At 42.0% G+C, this 19,517-nt stretch overlaps 1 protein-coding gene across 3 annotated transcripts in view; it reads left to right on the top strand.

The window, feature by feature from the left end:
* Positions 1-19,517, top strand: part of SLC16A1 (solute carrier family 16 member 1) — a 40,702-nt gene that overhangs the window by 19,651 nt on the left and 1,534 nt on the right. For all 3 annotated transcript variants that reach the window (XM_053393511.1, XM_053393510.1, XM_053393512.1), the window contains exons 2-4: positions 6,949-7,206; positions 17,295-17,438; positions 18,504-19,370. In XM_053393511.1, coding sequence (XP_053249486.1) covers positions 6,990-7,206; positions 17,295-17,438; positions 18,504-19,370 — 1,228 coding nt within the window. In that variant the 5' untranslated portion in view covers positions 6,949-6,989. The remainder of the gene's footprint in view (positions 1-6,948; positions 7,207-17,294; positions 17,439-18,503; positions 19,371-19,517) is intronic.

Here is a 19,517-nt window from a genome sequence, read left to right as displayed (position 1 = left end):
CTGTAAGTTAGCGAGTGGGAAACACAACTGCGTGTTTCCAAGATGTGGAGCTGAACGTTCCTTCCTGGACTTAGATATGAGAAAATTGTTACTGTGTCCTCCATAAAGAATTGTAAAGAGAATCCTATGTCAGATAATTATGTTGCTGAATTTACAGTACTTTGAAAGTGCTGTGTAATTCTACAATTATAAAGTTTGCTTCTTCATAAAGTGGCACAGTTAAAAAAACATCCTGGGAATTTGTGCAACATCCTGGGAATTTCTGCTTTGCTTCAACACCCTAATTGAAGTAGAAACTTGGTGAATGACCCATACTTCTCCTTGCCTAAATAAGAATTAATTCAATTTTCTTCTCTCTGTACCAACATTTAGTCCCTATTCATAGAGCCTGGAAAAATGCTTTTTATTCATTTGCAGCATCACATTTGACTCAACCATCTTATTTACTGTAAATGTGGCTTTTAAAATAACTATCCTTGGCTAGTATCTCTGAATTCCACTTCCAAGCACGCCTGACACGTAGCAGTGTTTTCCAAACAAAGCTGGAGACTTTACAAGCTGTGCTTTAAACTTCAAGGAAACTTTTGCATGTAGAAGTTGCTGTCTGAACTGGCTATTGCCTTTTCTCTTTCATATTAGGATGGAGAAGGAAATGAGCCCCACACTCATGGAAATAAGCCTGCAAAACAGTGTATACATCAAATTTGCCTTAGGGGCTTAAAGCAATAAACTAGCACAGTGTCACTTGAGCTGAATTTACTGAAACTCTGACCAGCTCAGGAAAACTTCTAATGCATTCAGTGTGTCAGTATTTGCACAGCAAAAGAAGATTTAAAACCGAGGTACTCCTTATGGGTGCTCCCTGCCTTTTAGTGCTACTGAGACAATGCTTTGGCACATTAAGCCATAAGCAAGTTTTAACAACTGTGGGTCAACACCTCACCTAATAAAGCGCTTTTTTCTTCACTGCAATTTTGCAATAATGTGTCTGATTCAGTGGAAGTACAAAAAGTAGTTGGGCATTGCTGAGCTGACTGACAACAGCTCTTTATTTCTTTTGTAAACACAGAAGTAAGTCTCCTAAATTGTTACCTTTGGTCAGCAAACGTTTTCCCTCTGATGTTGAAGATATCTCTGCCTCTCCGCAACATTGCTAAAACTGTTTATTAGTTAGTTTCCAAGAGCCTGCACTATTCATCTCCCACCCTGAAGCAGAGAATGGATGCATTGGCATGGCTGACAGAACTGTGGTTATTAAAGAGAGTTACTTCATGAAATACATTCTTCCCATACACAAATTCTCTGTATAGGGAGAAAAACAGTAGCTCTTCATGGGAGGGTCTGTTTCAGCCAAAGGAGATAGAAAACTGTGCAACTGCTGGAACGTATAATGATGTCCACTTACTATGAGTCAATATATGGAGCTGACCGAAAGTGGAATTCAGGATGGCTTGGTATGAATATAAAGCAGTGTGAGCTCAACTTAACAGGGCTGTGATCCTCAAATGTGTATAGTAATGACATTTTCAAAGTTTGCCTTTGGGCTGTTTCCCCCTAAATGAGGCAATTGCCTCACATATCAGCCCTTTTGATATCAGGCAGTGATAGAGGGGCAGTGAAAGTAAAGCAGAATATCTATAGCAAGCTGTAGTGCAGGAAAGTCCTAGTGTTAAATGCTCTTTGATCAGTAGCTCACTTTGAACATGACTGTGTACAGTACATAACTATATGCAAAATAGGCCTATCTCTTCTACATGAAGAGCATCTCATCACTTCATAAAGCATCTTGTGTACATCATACTGCCATGTATGTTTTTTTTTAAAATAGAACTTGGGAATGATCAAGGATGTCTGTTGCATATTATACTTATGGGTATCTGTATCAAAAATCTGAGGTGTATTCCAGACTACTGTGTCCCTTAGATAGTGTTAGAAACGGAGATATGAGAGCTAGGAGCTAAATGGCACCTTAAACCGAGGTTGTGGGCACAACAATGGAATGTCTAGGCACACTTTTTAATAACAAGAATACAAAGCTGAAAATGAATGAACTGCAGCTAAAATATTATGTTCATTTTTCACACGGTCTAGTCCTTCCCCTGCCCACCCCCTTAATATTCTTAAGAGGGTCTCTTCTCCAGTCTTCAGAGTGTAGCTGGAAGTGGGGAGGCAGAAAAAGGTCCTCCTTTCTCCTTCCACTCTGCAGTTTTAATCTAAAATCTTAGGCTCAGTACTGCGCCCAGAGCTCAGTGAAATTCCCAGTCACAAAATGTGCCTAGAACAATGGGATTTTTGAACACTGACCTTAGCTGGCATTAAGACTTCTGCTTGTGATTTCTTAACTGGTGAATGAAGGTAAAAACAACTGCTATCATCTAATACACAATGGGAAGAGGGCTGGAGAGAATAGTTAATAGGGTTTTGTGTTAGTGTGCATCTTGTGAATGCTTTCTTAAGGTTCAAATGTGACTTGGCTGTATGCATTGTCATTATGTGTTGTGGTAGTCTTGATTAAAAACAGTAAAACCAATATGGCTAGCGGCTGCTAAGCATTAAAAATGATCTTAAAGGTTTGCATGGAATCTGTTCCAATATTTTTATTTGGGGGGGGGGTTTATTGTAAATTCTGGTTCTGCATTGTTTTGATATCAAAATAAGTTAAATATAAGAACAAAAGCATCATTTTTATCAGGAGATAGTGGTTAGAATAATGCCCCAAACCTCCTTAAAGTAAAAGATCTTAATATAAAGCCGTCAAAACAAAAGCCTATAATGGTCAAAATCACATAGTTTAAAGTTCAACTAACCTAATGAAAAATGTAAAAAACATGAAGCAGGCTTAAAACTAAATTCACAAACCGCATTGAATGTTGCAATAGTTTCCTAGCTAGGAATAGTATGTGCAATAAATAATATATGTGGCTGATCTTAAGCAACAATTAAATTCTGAGACAAAGATCCTTTTTCTGCAGCCATCTGATAAAGCAGGGGTGGGCAAACTTTTCTTTCTTTTGAGGGCTGCATTGCCTCTTGAGATTTGGCTACTTGAGTACTAGTATGGTGAGGATTTTTGATACAGCTTTTGGTAGAGCTTACAATGGTACCTCAGGTTACATACGCTTCAGGTTACATACACTTCAGGTTACTGACTCCACTAACCCAGAAATAGTACCTCGGGTTAAGAACTTTGCTTCAGGATGAGAACAGAAATCGTGCTCCGGCGGTGCAGCGGCAGCAGGAGGCCCCATTAGCTAAAGTGGTGCTTCAGGTTAAGAACAGTTTCAGGTTAAGAACGGACCTCCAGAACGAATTAAGTACTTAACCTGAGGTACCACTGTATTTAAAAAACACATAACTATAGTTGAGACTGAAGTTTGTGCAGGCCTGTTAGTTTGTGCAGGCTCAGTAAATTTGGGAACCTGGGGCTAAAGTTTACCATTTTCTGGTTCTCTCTCGGCTCATGCCTCCCCCTTTCCACGCAGAAAACCAGAGGTACAAAGTTTGCTACAGAATTAGTATCTCTCCCCCCCCCCCGTTAAAATAAATACCTGTTGCTTCCACATTTTGATTAATTGCTCCTGAATGACTCCAAAATGGGAGAGGGAGGTCAGAATGCTGTGCTTCTGATGGATCTCCTCATCCCTAAGTGCTTATAATATTTGGAGTAATTTTTATGCTGTTAAGATGCCAAATATTGTTATTGGGTTATGTTGACAAATAGTGTGCTGCAGCACCCATTAAGGCGTCAGCATACCCTAAAGTGGCAAGAATGGCACTATGATGGTGGGAAATCTGCAGCATGAGATACAGTACATTCCAAAACAGTCAGGAATTCAGAACTCAAGAAGCCTATACAAAGCACATAAGCACCTATCAGAACTTTCTGTTGTTATCTACCACTGCTAAATTTAGACTTGTCTACTGACCTTCAGGGCTCTTTTCAAGAGTGACTGTAAAGGGTTTGGTATTAGAGCTCTTGGACCTTTCTACACCAGAAAATGTGTTCTTTAAAATCCTGCCCACTCCCAGTCTCAGCTTCTGGTCTCTCCTTTCAGGTTTGCCCTTTCAGACCCTTTCTTTCTGGAGTCTTGATACCTTCTAAGACCCATCTACCATCTAATTTAGAAAGCAGTCCTTTGACATCAAGGATGAAGAGAACTCATTTGATACTAATACAGGACTTCTTACCTTTCCAGAAAATGTTTTAGCTAATTAGTGTGCTCTCCGGACATGTTAAAAGTTTTAGATTTAAACACTTAGATTGTGTTAAGTTCTGTAGCTTGAGGAATGATCATTGTTAAGCACAACAGCAGTTCATGGTTGAATAGGAGTACCCTGAGAGAGTCTGCCACTTCTGAAATGTAGCTGGAGAAATCTTTCTGTATACAGCTCTATACAGATACAGAGCAGCAGGAGCCCAGTGTAATGTGATTCCTCTGACCCCAAAAGGCGTAGCAGGAAATAGTGAGCAACAGCAGCATTGCAGAGCATTTGGCAATAGATGAGTATCTGGTGTCAGTTCAGAAAATCTTGGGCAATGTTACCATGGAGAGCAGTGACCATTAGGAATCCTGAGAGCTTCTGGCAAAGTAGCTAAGAATGGGTCCCTCAAAGCACCAAATGGAAAATGTTAAGTGGACTAATGTAGAACAATAGGAGTCCCAATAATTGAAAAAGGGTTATAGGAGAAGGTGCACAGTGACAATAGGATGTGGAATGTTTTAGGCAGAGTTGAAGAAAAGGTGTGTGCAATTTCCTTCTGTCTTTTTTAAAAAACAATTTTATTTATTAAGTGGTCATAGCTGTGCAGAAGCGATAAAAAATACTGAAGTGCTGGGTTAGTTTCCCATACTGCCTCCTTCTACTCCTTTTAGGAATATGGACTTGTGGCTTTTTCTGCTGTGATACTAAGGGATAGTGAACATGTAGACATTAAAATTCAAAACATGTTGTTGTTGTTTATATTGAAATAGCCCCAGAGGATATTCTCTCTGCTGAACACCAGCAGTCCAAAGTGTGATTCATGCAAACTTTTGTTGTGGCTGAGGTTGGGATGGTTTCTTATAAACCAGGCTGACTTGATAGTGTTATGGTGGTCAAGTGGGGCAGCATGGTTTGAATTGGTGTGTCACTATGTTTGTAGTGAACCCAGGATGCACTCCAACACTCTTGAACTCAACTGTTCTTTGGTTCCCATAATTTTGATTGATGGTATGTGCTGATTGTTGGCCCTTTTAAGAAGATGTAGCCTAAATAAACCTCTGTGAAAGTCATGCTCATTGGAACTAATGCTGTTGACTGGAAATACAATGATTTCCTAACCATTTCAGCAGCCAAATGCTTTGTAATTGATATGTCTTGTGGGAGAAACTTTTGCAACTATTATGCAACTTCTAGGTCCTTGTCCTTGCTTGTAATTTATACTTCATGCATCTGTTTTATTGCCGAAGTTTTGTGTAACTATCTCTGACTTCAGGACCTAGCTATCCAGCATGAACAGTATCTATATTTTTCATATTTTTAAGTTTAAATTTGTATCTGCCCTTCATGCAAAGATCTCAAGGTGGTTCACAGCAGTGTTTGTACTGTGAGCTCCTGCATCCTTTCTTAAGGCTGTATGTATATATATATATATATATATATATATATATAACCATATATCCTAAAAAAAAGGTGGTTCACATCATAATTTATCGTAGAGTCTTTTTGAAAATGCTGAACAAAGAGACTCACCAGAGATTTCTAGTTCTTACTAACTCATTTTACTTGAAAATCCCAGATTACCAACAATTAATCTATTCTGTTTTATTTCTAGTTGCTCAGACCATGTATCCTAAAAAGCGAACCTTATATTTTTAAGCTTGCAAATTTTATAAACTAGTTTTTCCTATAATAGGTAAATAACTTCAGAAGAAAGAAATGCCAGTAGTGGTCTCTGGCCTTTAAATGGACATGGGTTTCAGGGTGGCATAACCTTGAGCTGTTCAAATCCAGCCTTGGCATTGCAAATGCCCATAAACAAGAAGCTTTTGATACGATTTGGTTCTGGAATTCAGAAACCTAATTGCCAGAAAGAATAAATGCTGATTTGAACTTAATGCTGTAACATTGTTTTACATAATGAGAATGAACTTGTTTCCCCCTGGGATCGCACACTTTCCCTCCAGTGTGGCCACAAAGAGGAGTTTGGACAGTTTTGTTTTTTGTCTTAAATTAACCACAGCTTGCCATAGCATCAAACCCATACAGTGGTACCTTGGGTTACAGACGCTTCAGGTTACAGATTCCGCTAACCCAGAAATAGTACCTCGGGTTAAGAACTTTGCTTCAGGATGAGAAGAGAAATCACGCGGCAGCGGGAGGCCCCATTAGCTAAAGTGGTACCTCAGGTTAAGAACAGTTTCAGGTTAAGAATGGACCTCCAGAACAAATTAAGTCCTTAACCCGAGGTACCACTGTACAAGCTGTGGTTAATCACAATGGTCGGTGAAAAAGAAGCCAGCTTCAAAGCACAGTTAAGAAACTGATTTCTTTGTTTTCATTAATCATAAATAACCACAGTTTGCCTGGGTTTGGAGGCCGTAGCCTCCCATAGACCTTCCAAACAACTTTTTAGGACTGCACTTTAGGAGGCAGTGGGAGTCCAGTGGGAGGCAAGGCTTTTTCTTACAGCACTAAACCATGTGTAAGCATTGCATCCAAATACAGCCTAAAGCTAGTGTTAATTTCTATGGGTTTTTATACTCTTCAGCTGTTTAAAAAACAGCCCTGTGAGTCAAAATTCAAATGTTGGATTTCATTCAGATGGAGTGTTCCTCTCAAAAGCTTCTGTGTAGGAGTAGAGGGAAGTTTCAGCTTGTAGAATGTTGTCTCATTTCAAGAGACTTAGAAAAAAATAAAATGGAATGCTTCCGCAACCCAAATGATCTTACTCTGTTTTCTTCACAGATCTTTGATTTCTAGTTGAATTTGCTACCACTTCAATCAAGATGCCACCAGCAATTGGAGGCCCCGTGGGATACACGCCACCAGAAGGAGGGTGGGGCTGGGCAGTAGTTGTTGGTGCCTTTATCTCTATAGGCTTTTCCTATGCATTCCCAAAATCCATCACGGTATTCTTTAAAGAGATAGAAATCATCTTCGAAGCATCTAGCAGCAAAGTGTCCTGGATCTCTTCCATTATGTTGGCAGTTATGTATGCAGGAGGTAAGTTTGCAAGCAAAATAAAGCTGCATGCCTTTACTGTGTCATATGTGGAGGCTTAATTATAATTGTGACTCCTCGTTTAATCTGTTTTAATTAGAGGCAAAAGATTCATTAATAGATTTGTTGTGGGTACCTTATTTAGTTTACACCCACACTGTATATTTAATGCAGTCTTATACCACCTTTAACTGTTATGGCTTCCTCAAAGAATCCTGGAAACTAATTAACTGTAGGTTAAGGATATCTGGAGTTGCTAGGACTATAGTACTCAAGTCCCTTAAACTACAGTTCCCAGGATTATTTTTTTGGGGAGGGGAGGGGAAGCAGTGACTGTTAAAATGATATAGGAGCACTTTAAATACAGTGGTACCTCGCAAGACGAAATTAATTCGTTCTGCGGGTTTTTCCGTCTTGCGAATTTTTTGTCTTGCGAAGCACGGAACTGCACCTCTTCAAGCAATGCACCCTGGGTATTAACGGTTTTAAGAAAAAGGAAACAAACTTGCAAGACATTTTCGTCTTGCAAAGCAAGCCCATAGGGAAATTTGTCTTGTGAAGCAACTCAAAAAACGAAAAACTATTTCGTCTTGCGAGTTTTTCGTCTTGCGAGGTACCACTGTAAATGGTGTAGATGTGACCCTTTGTCTCCCATGTGGTAGAATGAATTCTTGATACCCAAAATGGGATGGGGGTGGGGTGGAGAAAACCCAACTCCAAAGCTAACTTTTCTTCCTCCTTTACAAAGCTGAAAATAAAATATTTCCGGGGTACTATTTCTGACCTGGCAGTCTTTCTGGTGTGCCTCTCTGACATCATTTGTAAGGAGGCTGCTCCAAGTTAGCTAATTATTCTTATTCTTTATTAAATTTGTATTTTACCCTCCGTCCAAAAATCACAGGGTGGTTCACATCATAAAAATACAAAATGAGAAGTCAAAATACATAAAACCCCCCCAAACCAATAGCGCCCCCCCATACATTTTTAAAAACCATAGAATGCTCTATCAGCCCAAGGCGACCTGGTTATAAAGAAATGTTTTCGCATGGTGCCTAAAGATACTAATGAAGACACCAGGTGAGCTTCCCAGGGGAGAGCATTCCACAACTGTTCTCATGTTGCCACCATCTGGTATCTACTTGTGGAGGAGGCACACGAAGATGAGCCTTAGATGATGACTGCAGGGTCCGGGTCAGTTCATATAGGAAGAGATATTCCCTGAGGCACTGCGGTCCTGAACCATTTAAGGCTTTATAGGTCAAAACCAGTGCTTTGAATTGGGCCCAGAAACTAATTGGCAGCCAGTGCAGTTGGGCCAGGAACAGTGTAATATTCTCAAACTATCTTGCCCTGGTCAGCAGCCTGGCTGCTGAATTCTGTACCGGCTGAATTTTCCGAACCATCTGCAGAGGCAGCGCACATATAGCACATTGCAGTAATCTAACCTAGAGGTTACCAGAGCATAGACAACTGGAGTTAGGCTCTCTCTGTCCAGATAGGGCCACCAGCTGAAGCTAATGAAAGGCATTCCATGCCACCAGGCCATCTGAGCGTCAAGCGATAGCAAAGGATCCATCAGTACCCTCAAGCTACATGCTCACGCCTTCAGAGGGAATGAAACCCCATCAAGAACAGGCAACCTTCAAGCTATTTGGTCTAGGGGACCATGCCGCTAACAGTCCCTCCCTCTTATTTGGATAGAGCTTTAGTTCATTGGCTCTCATCCTTTACCGAGGCAAGACATTGGTCTACAACATCACCCGCAGATGTAAAGGAGAAGTAGAGCTGTGTGACACCAACCAGCTACTTGCTGGCAACATACTCCAAAGCTCCAGATGACTCAGTGGTGTCATATAGATTTTAAAAAGCATATGGGATAAAATGGAACCCAGAGGAACCCCACATTGAAAGCTGCATGGAGCCAAAGAGCACTCCCTAAGCATAAACCTCTGAAAATGACCATTCACACAGGACCAGAACTACTGCAAAGCAGTGCTGCCACCCCCCAACTTGGACAGATGCTCCAGAAGAATACCATGGTCAATGGTATTGAAATCCAAGGAGAAGTTGAGGAGAATCAATAGGGACATATTTTCCTTGGGTTTCTCCTGGCAGAGGCCATCATACAGGGCAAGTGCACTGCTTTTCTGAGTTAGCCTGGTTAAGGAAAGACAGTGGATGCTCAGCACTGCAAGTCACAGGAAGATACATTGTAGGAGCAAATAAAGCATTGACTATATGTATATCGGGACGCGAGTGGCACTGTGGGTTAAACCACAGAGCCTAGGACTTGCCGATCGGAAGGTCAGCGGTTTGAATCCCCGCGACGGGGTGAGCTCCCGTTGCTCGGTCCCTGCCCCTGCCAACCTAGCAGTTTGAAAGCACGAAGTGCAAGTAGATAAACAGGTACCGCTCCGGCGGTAAGGTAAACGGCGTTTCCATGCGCTGCTCTGTTTCGCCAGAAGCGGCTTAGTCATGCTGGCCACATGACCCGGAAGCTGTACGCCGGCTCCCTCAGCCAGTAAAGCAAGATGAGCACCTCAACCCCAGAGTCAGTCGCAACTGGACCTAATGGTCAGGGGTCCCTTTACCTATATGTATATCAGATCTTGTTATTTCAGAATTCCTGTGTTTTCCTGTTTTTTATTACATCCTAGTAATAATAAAATTAAACTTATCTTGAAAAGATAAGTAGGGTCTGGTATGGTTTAAAATTGGATGGGGGACTGTGGGTTGAGATTCATGCATTGCAGGGAGTTGGACAAGATGGCCCTCAGGGTCTCTTCCAACTCCACAATTCTACTGTTTTTATTATATTATTTTAGTTGCTTTTAGGTTTTTTAGACTGTTCAGGGATTTAAAAAAATATTAAGTGGTCTTGAAATGCTGCTAAATAAATACATTAGTAAGAAAACCTGCCCAGAGTAGAAGCTTTGGCTGAGTTCTTGCTTCCACCCTGGCTTCTTGCAAGTGGAACTGAAATGTGTGCTGTGAATTTTCTCACCTTCTTCTGTTGGAATGACCTGTAAGGCCCCAAAGTGGGGGTTAAGGTACAAGGATAAGGAATCTTTCCTCCCTTGCTGCTTTCCATAATGAGGGTGGATTACAGGTAGTATTTAATCAATCATTTTCTCTGAAAATTGTAACTATAAAACAAAATCTGCTTTGTTAATAGAAAGAGGAAACAGAGCAGCAGGATGGGACTTCTAATTTGGTGAGGAGGGGAAAAGATAAAAAAATAGTACAGTGGTACCTCTAGTTGAGGACTTAATCCGTTTTGGGGTGCCATTCGCACCTCGAAAAGTCCACAACTAGAGCGCCTCTTCTGTGCATGTGCACGGCGCGATCGAGCGCTTCTGCGCAGGCAGCGAACCCGGAAGTAAACACTTCTGGGTTCACTGCATTCGTAAGCTGAAAGTCCGTAACTAGAGCAGAACGCAACACGAGGTATGACTCTACACTTTCCAAATAGTTCAATATAAATGTTCGTGCTCATCTCTTGTTAGTAGCCATTGATGTTTCTTACTGGCACCTGCACTGTGCAACATGTGTGATCCATGGTTAACTATTTTCAGAGGTTTTGACCTGATAAAGCAGGATCTTGACAAATAAATCTGAGAAATGAAGAATGTGAGTGTGTGGAAATTTTTTATGCACTTTTATGCAAGAGAAATCTGAACCAGGCCACCATTGCCTTAATGTTAGCGTATAAATTATGTGTAACCTTGCATGAAAGCACATGAATTATATACTAACATTAAGGCAATGGTGGCCTGGTTTGAACTTCACATGCCTAGTTCCAACAAAGTAGGATTTGTTGATTGGGAGTGACCAGTGAGGCCAAGCATTTTCCCCACTTCCTGGTGTGCAAGGTGCACTTAAAACCACAAGTTTCCTGCTATGAAGAGTGCAAAAACAAAACAAAAACCATCTGGCACATGAAGGCAGGAGGAGGGAGTGTTGAAATTAGTTGGCTGGGTTGTCCCCCCCCCCCATTCAACAAATCATATTTGATTGGGAAAATGGCATTTGAACCAGAATTACCTGTTCATCAGCATTTCAATGGCTGTGGCTGGAGGTCTTTCATTAGAATGGTCTGTGTATAGAAATAGAGAAGCTAACAAGATACATCTGATTTAAATTTTATTTGAACTGAATTATTTCCAGTCTGCTTTCAAGCTACAGGACAAAGATCCCATTCTTTTGTCATAAGCATCTGAAACGCAGGATCTGAAAGGCTTGGGGCAATTATGGAGTGCAGTGTCCAGTTTTCTTTTTTAAAACAATTTCCCCCCTCCTTGTGCAGGGAAGTGGTCCTGGTTAGTGAATAGTACTCTGTATCTTGCCCCCCTCACTCTCGTGTTCTTTCTCAATGCTCATATTCTCAGTATTCCTCTCACTCATCCGTGCCAACTCATTTCTCTGTATCCAACAAAACTCCAGACAGTGCAAACAGAATGTTATGTAAACTGTACCCTTTACTAACTTACAAGACTGAGTTTTGGCTGTCTTGGTGCAGTATGTTGCCAGACCCTGGATATTGTCCTGTAATTGGAGAAGGTAGAGACACCCCCCTCCCAAGCTACTGCCGAATAGGAATCTCAGCCATGGCAATTGCAGCAAAACTGATGCATGCCATGGAAAAAGGGGCCCAGGCTATGCTGAATCAGATTTTCTCAGGGCAGATAGAAAACAAATATATATATATTCCATTTGCTACTGATACTTTAAAAACCCTAAAACCACTGATAAAAATCAACCTATTGGCTACATTTGGATGAGATGCTAAATCAGGGGTCAGCAAACTTTTTCAGCAGGGGGGCTGGTCCACTGTCCCTCAGACCTTGTGGGGGGCCGGACTATATTTTGAAAAAATAATAATGAATGAATTCCTATGCCCTACAAATAACCCAGAGATGCATTTTAAATGAAAACCCAGAGATGCATTTTACTCATGTAAAAATACGCTGATTCGCGGACTATCCGCAGACCGGATTTAGAAGGCGATTGGGCTGGATCTGACCCCTGGGCCTTAGTTTGCCTACCCATGTGCTGAATGGAAGGAGTGCTATTTGAGCAAGCCTAGTCTGCCCCATGACTCCCCTACCCCTGTTCTGCATGGCTGCGAGAAGTCTGGAAGCTTTTGCTTTCTCTTAATTGGACACCCTGAGTTGTCTTAATTGGGGATCAGGGCTTAAACTTAGTTCATTTCAAAATGAGATACCTTCAAGTACTGGTGAAGCTAACATAAAGGTAAAAGATAAAGGGACTCCTGACTATTAGGTCCAGTTGTGGCCGACTCTGGGGTTGCGGTGCTCATCTCGCTTAATTGGCTGAGGGAGCCGGCATACAGCTTCCGGGTCATGTGGCCAGCATGACTAAGCCGCTTCTGGCGAACCAGAGCAGCAGCACACGGAAACACCGTTTACCTTCACGCCAGAGCGGTACCTATTTATCTACTTGCACTTTGACGTGCTTTTGAACTGCTAGGTTGGCAGGAGCAGGGACCGAGCAATGGGAGCTCACCCCACTGCGGTGATTCGAACCGCCGACCTTCTGATCCGCAGGTCCTAGGCTCTGTGGTTTAACCCTCAGCGCCACCTGTCTCCCCATCATATATTACTCAAGTAAAAAAAAGCACTATAACAGTTTGTAAAACAGGACATACTGAATACACACACACAAACACGTCTATGTGTACTGAATTCCGATTCTCTTCACTTTCTAACCTGATGTTTCCCTTTTGGGATGACACGGCATAAATTCCTCCTTTGGAAGCAGAGCTGGGTATTTGTGGCTTCAATGCTGCTACAGTGTTGGTGGGCCAGACTTCTGTTTTGCATTTTGCCTCAGAAAGCAAGTGACGTTGTTGCATGAGACTTTTCCTTGGAAGGGAACAGTCTCTGCTTTGTCCTTATTCAGTTGGTGAGCCAACCAGCAGACTTCCCTGCTTCAGTGTTACAACAAGCACGTAAACTGACTTAATGAGCCGTCTGTGATTATTTGCTTTAAAGGTTTAGATAATCCGTTTTCTAAACACCCTATTTCTAATCGGTGCTCCTCCAGCCCTTTCTCTTCTCTCTTCATGGGCTGGGGATGCAGAGGGGAGAGGCGCCCAGGGTCTTCTGGGCTTAGCCTGGAGCTCCCTGGCCAGCCTTCCCAAGCTCTCTCAGGGCTGCTCCTGCCCAGCACATGAGTTGGCTTGAGGGAGGGCAAACAGAGCCCAAACAGCAAATGGAGGAGGGTGGAAAATGGGAATCCCTTGCAGCTTCTTCCCTCAGGAGGTGCTAAACAAACACTTCCCTGTAAGGGAGGGAAGGTGGGCTGTGTAAACATGAGGGGAACTAAGGCACAGAGAAGTAGCACACACAGATTTCTGAGGTGATTTCTGTGCCCCCAGCAGGGGTCAGTTTTGCCAACCCTCTAGTTTAGCCTCTGAGTGCCAAAGTCTTTTCCCCCCTTGGATGCCTGTCCCCGTTCCTCCTGCTTTTAGTTTTTATTGTTGTTGTTATTGTGCATAAAGCTGAATGCACACAAGTTAAATGCATGTAAGTTGTGGGCGGGTGAAGATTGCCTTTTCCTTTGTTTGGAATAATAAGAGAAAATGAGATGTTTGTTTCTAAGATGGGACATAATTATTTCATTAGCTGTTGGTATACTTCCAAAATATCCAGGCTCCAAAGAGCAATATTTTCTGATCTCACTTGGCTATAAGTGTCGTGAATGTTTTATTTTTTATTTTGCTTATTTGTGGCTGGCCTTGCTAAGCATGTGGCTTACTTAGTCTATATGCTTGTTTGCACTGTTGTCCTTTAAACCATTTTCCAGTAAAATGAATCTTTTTTTATTAAAATTTGCATATTTTTCCAGAAAAGGACAGTGCTCTTTTTCAAGGTAGTGATTAAAAAGTTGGTGGAAGCTCTGCCATTTAGGAGTTTCATATAACCACATGTCAAAGTTCATGTTCTGCAAAACTTTACATAAGCCGCTCCATTGATAGATGAGATTTTACTCCATGAAGTGAAATGTAATTTGGCTGTGTGCTCACTCTGTCAACTGGACTTGAATTCTGCCAATTCTCCCTTTTATAACATGGTACAATTCAGTAGTGTCCTCTTAACAAACACAGAACTTTAGTGTGTAATATCCATGTGACACTCTGAAGCTATTGTGTGCTTTGTGTAGGTGTTCTGCAGCTGCTGAAGCATCTGGATGTTGCAATGATATAAGAAAAGACTGCTGCACAAAAGCAGTAGCTGCAGAATGCGGCATGCCTAGTGTCATTCCTATATAAGACAAGTGGGTGAACTGTGGTCTGGGGGCCACATGTGGCTCCAACCTAATTTTATGCTCCTTCTGACACCACCTAAAGCTGCCCTGTTCCTCCATCTGATCAGAATTCCTTCCTTCCTGCATGCCCTCTCAGTTTTCCTGGCATTTAACAGTGACCCACTTTTATGTAGTTTCAGTAGAAGTTGAAAGGATGTTATTTTATTTGATGAAAATAAATGGGGGTTTGTTTTAAATTACCCTTTTGTACTTATTTGCGCTGTGTGTGGGGGGGGCACATTTAAGTCTGAAAGGAATTAATTTTATTTGTTTTCCAGAACAGTAGTTATTTTGGTTTGTTATACTAAAAAATCTTCTTACCTAATTATTTGAGTGATATTGTCAAACCCAGCAGGTCTTAAGTTCTAAGTAGGCCTCCATAGGATTGGACATTCTCATCCAAGGGTAGCTACAGTGAAAATTGAAGCAGTCTTCTTTCACATTAGTTAATCCATAAGGCTATTGTTTCTAGCTCCTTGATAGAACGTACTTCTTGAGGGAAACAATGTCTACCCACCCCTGCTACAGGCAAAATTTCAAGGGATAAAATTTCAGTGATTTATTTACATTTGCCTTGTAAAAAGAAAATGATGGGCAAAGTGCCATGGTGCAGTGGCAGAACATATGCTGTGCATATGAAGAGTCCCATATTGTCTTTCTGCAAAAATCGGTATGATTTTGGTTAACGGGCACAGTAGATTGTATGCATGGTTGAGCAAACTAAGATCCAACAAGCTTGTGAAGAGTAGAGCAGGTACGACTTTAGCACTGAAAGTGAGAGTCGTCTTTGGATTGGCAATCTACTTGGTTCTTCCTCAGAATTGATAACTCTACCTACAGCCTCCTTCCCAGCTGACTCTTGAGACCTCCTGGGGACCAGATGGGGCTCATCCTAATCCACTGGAACCCTTCCCAGGAACATCAAACTGTAGCTCTTCAAGCTTCTCCCACCCTTCTGAAAAAAAAGGCACTGCATAGACCTATGCCTGAGACCTTGGATTTTGGTTGGCTGGACAGGGCAACTTCATATGTATTCAGGCCTGGAATTTGGGAGCCCCATATTTAAATCTTCAGATTTCTTATGAATCTGCTACACAGCTGTAAAATGCACTAATCACTTTACCATGATTTTTAAAAAAAGCTTTATTAGGAAAATAATAACTGACACACAGAAAGGAGACTGCTGTACTTTGTGTACTTCTCTAAAAACAATTGGAACAGTACCAAGTGGGACAAGATGTGACCCAGCTGGAACTTGTTGGGATTTCTGAATGCCTTTGTGTGTGTTTTTTTTATAAAAAAAACTAGGATGCTGTTATCAAGGCCAGCAAACTTCTATTTAGTTATCCAGGGTCACCATGGGGCTGAGTACCTTGTTATCTGTTAATGAAGAAACCAAATCAGTTAATATTCAGGGCATGCACATTTGGGTTTATTTAAATGGGCTTTATTATCAGTCCTTAGTAACTGTTTGCTTTGGATTTAGGAAAGTACTTTAAATACTGCCGTGTAGCTTTATCAGACTCATACCTTTTGGTTGGTAATTAAAAGAATATAGTATATACATAAAAGATATTGACTAGAGAGGATTTCAGCTGTGATTTCAGCTACTGACTAGCTTGGAATTTGATACACAAGTAATACTAAAATATCCTCTCTTTTGTTATCACTGTTTTATATCTGGTTGAAACTGTTCAATTCATCTGTTATGCCAATCGTCAAACTACTTTTTACCACTCAAGGAGTTGCTTTGGAGCTGAATCATACATTTACATATTTGGTAAAAAAAACCCAAGTTTACTACAGACTGCCTACCCTCACAACCACTTCAGTGTGTGGTTGTCATAGGAAAAATCCTGCTGTCACCTGTATTAGCCTGTAGCAAATTGTTTTTATGTATGCCAATTCTGCTACCCAAAATTCTTCATTTTGTAAGTTGTTTATAAAATGCTAATTCAGCCAGTTCTAAAGTAGAGTGTTCAGCTGTGTGGACATGCCCATAATACAGTGGTACCTCGGGTTACAGACATCTCGGGTTAGAAACACTTCGGGTTATAGACTCCACTAACCCGGAAGTAGTACCTTGGGTTAAGAACTTTACCTCAGGATGAGAACAGAATTCGCATGCTGGCGGCGCAGCAGCAGTGGGAGGCCCCATTAGCTAAAGTGGTACCTCAGGTTAAGAACTGTTTCAGGTTAAGAATGGACCTCTGGAATGAATTAAGTTCATAACCAGAGGTACCACTGTACACACCCCTAACCCATGGGTCATCAGCATGACTCCTGTGGGTGCAGTGGTCTACTCCTGACGCCCTTGGATCATCTAACCACCTCCTTCGCTGCCCCACTGGTCATGAGATGTGATAATGATTACCTTTTTCTTCCTTGAAAGGTACATAGAGTGGAAGGAGGAAGTTGGAATTTTTATGCGCGCGTGCGCGCGCACACACACACACACACACACACACGGGGGGGGGCATTTACAAAAGTCACCCAACTTGTAGGAACAGCTTCTCATGGTGTTGGAGTGGGAATGTGCTTTTCCACAAGCAGAGCTCCAGTTGCAGTTCTTCGATCCAAATATGGATCAGCCTGGGACAAGCAAGCTAATATTTAACATGGTGATTCATGTATAATATCCACAGCCTTCAAAAGTTCATGCTTTGCTTGGCAGGCACCTGTTCCGAAGTGTAGGAAATGAACAGAAATGTAAAACCCTTTTTCACATCTAGATAACTATTGTCCTTTTGATTTTCTCCTAGGTCCCATCAGCAGTATCCTGGTGAACAAGTATGGCAGCCGGCCAGTCATGATGGCAGGCGGCTGCCTTTCAGGGTGTGGCTTGATTGCTGCCTCTTTCTGTAACACAGTGGAAGAGCTTTACTTTTGTGTTGGGGTTATAGGAGGTAAGTGGCATGGCTGCAAAACATCTATTTCTTCCTCGCCCAATCCATGGAACTCTTCTCTTCCTTTGAAGTCATGAGAAGGATGCAAAGAAACTAGTGTAGCCTACGAAACAGAACTGAAAGGATTATAGCAAGTAATTGCCCAGCCTTTTAGAAAGGCTAAACCTATGTCATTTTTTGTTTTCCCTTTTGTTTCAAGTGAAGACCTTTTTATTTGCTCAGGCTTTTTGGCTGTTGTGTTTTTCAGTCCTCCTTTGGGTTTTCTGTGGTTCTAATACTTTCATTTTTAATGTCCTGCTCTTTTTATAATGTAATATTTAAGACTGTTTAAATTTATGTTTTTTAATTGTTGTCTGCCTTAAGTGCCCTGAAAGGTGTGATATAAATAGCTCAAAATTAAATAAGCTTGCTGAAAGATACAGAGCGGTCCAGGAGAGAGTTGCATGGCTTCTTCTTTGTATCCACCTCTCTCAGCAGGAAGCAAAAGGGTGCCCAGAGTCCACTGTGCCTTGAAGAGAGGCACTGGGCCGAAAGGGAAGGAGGGTGCATTGCCCTCAACCCAGCAATTACCCCTCTTCGGGAAACCAGGTGTCACCACAGAGACTTCTGTGTTGACGTCCCATTTTGAAGCTCCGCATGGAAGATGCAGCATATAATAACCACCTCTTCCAACCTTGGAGTTTGACTGCAAAGCACAGCACTGCTTCTTACCTTGCAGGTGCCCCTCCTGGGAAACAAATGGGGCACTTGTCAGGTACGAACCCCTAACTCACAGTCTATCCCTACACTATTTAGTGTCTTGGCTCTCCTTGTTTTTTGTTTTTGTTTAATAACCTCAATCGCCTATACCTTAAATCCTTTGAATCTCTGTTTCATACATACGTCAACAATGTAGAAGCTGAGTCAGAAAATCACACCCCCACCTTCTTAGTAGCTCAAAACAGCAAATAGACCCAGTTTCTCTCACTCAGCCTACTTCAGTACAGTAAATATGTTCTCTAAAGCAGCGGATTTGCAGAACTGCCATTCTCATACCCTTAATTCAACTTTTTTTTCTGTTCCCAGGCCTTGGACTTGCATTTAATTTAAACCCAGCCCTGACCATGATTGGCAAGTACTTCTACAAGAAGCGCCCGTTGGCTAATGGACTGGCTATGGCAGGCAGTCCTGTGTTCTTGTCCACACTGGCTCCCCTGAACCAGTATTTCTATAGCATTTTTGGATGGAGAGGAAGCTTCTTAATCCTCGGGGGCCTCTTGCTGAACTGTTGTGTTGCTGGGTCTCTGATGAGACCGATAGGTCCCAAACCGGAGCCGCCAAAGAAAGAAGTTAAGGAAGTGTTGCAGGAGGCTGGCAAAGCAGGGGCAAAAGAAGATGGTGCAGGAGATGTCAGCGCAGACCTTATTGCTGGGAAGTCTAAAAAGCAGAAAAGCACAGTTTTGGGGACTGTTAACAAGTTTTTGGATTTGTCTCTCTTCACGCACCGTGGCTTCTTGCTCTACCTGTTTGGCAATGTGGTCATGTTTTTTGGACTCTTTACTCCATTAGTCTTTCTCAGTAATTATGGGAAGAGTATGCATTTCTCTAAAGAATCTGCTGCCTTTTTGCTCTCCATTCTAGCCTTTGTAGATATGGTTGCCAGGCCATCCATGGGCTTGGTAGCAAACACCAAGTGGGTGAGGCCCAGGATCCAGTACTTCTTTGCTGTGTCTGTAGTTTATAATGGAGTCTGCCACCTTTTGGCCCCTATATCCACCACCTATGCCGGCTTTTGCATCTATGCTGGGTTTTTTGGATTTGCCTTTGGCTGGCTCAGCTCTGTCTTGTTTGAAACACTGATGGATCTAGTTGGAGCGCAACGGTTCTCCAGTGCTGTTGGTTTGGTGACTATTGTGGAATGCTGCCCTGTTCTTTTGGGACCCCCTCTCCTAGGTAAGAGTATTTTCTGTATTTCTCTTGCAGAGGGTTGTGTATGATGATGCATTTGCCTTTTGGTGAGAGAGAAGGGGGCAAGAAGGTTAGTCAGGGGCGAGGAAGCTTAGTTCTGGGAGCCAATTGCTGCCCTCCAAACCTCTCTAT

The sequence above is a fragment of the Podarcis raffonei genome, chromosome 6, assembly GCF_027172205.1.
Source record: "Podarcis raffonei isolate rPodRaf1 chromosome 6, rPodRaf1.pri, whole genome shotgun sequence".
In the NCBI taxonomy this organism is placed as follows: domain Eukaryota; kingdom Metazoa; phylum Chordata; class Lepidosauria; order Squamata; family Lacertidae; genus Podarcis; species Podarcis raffonei.
This window is presented reverse-complemented; position numbering and strand designations above follow the sequence as displayed.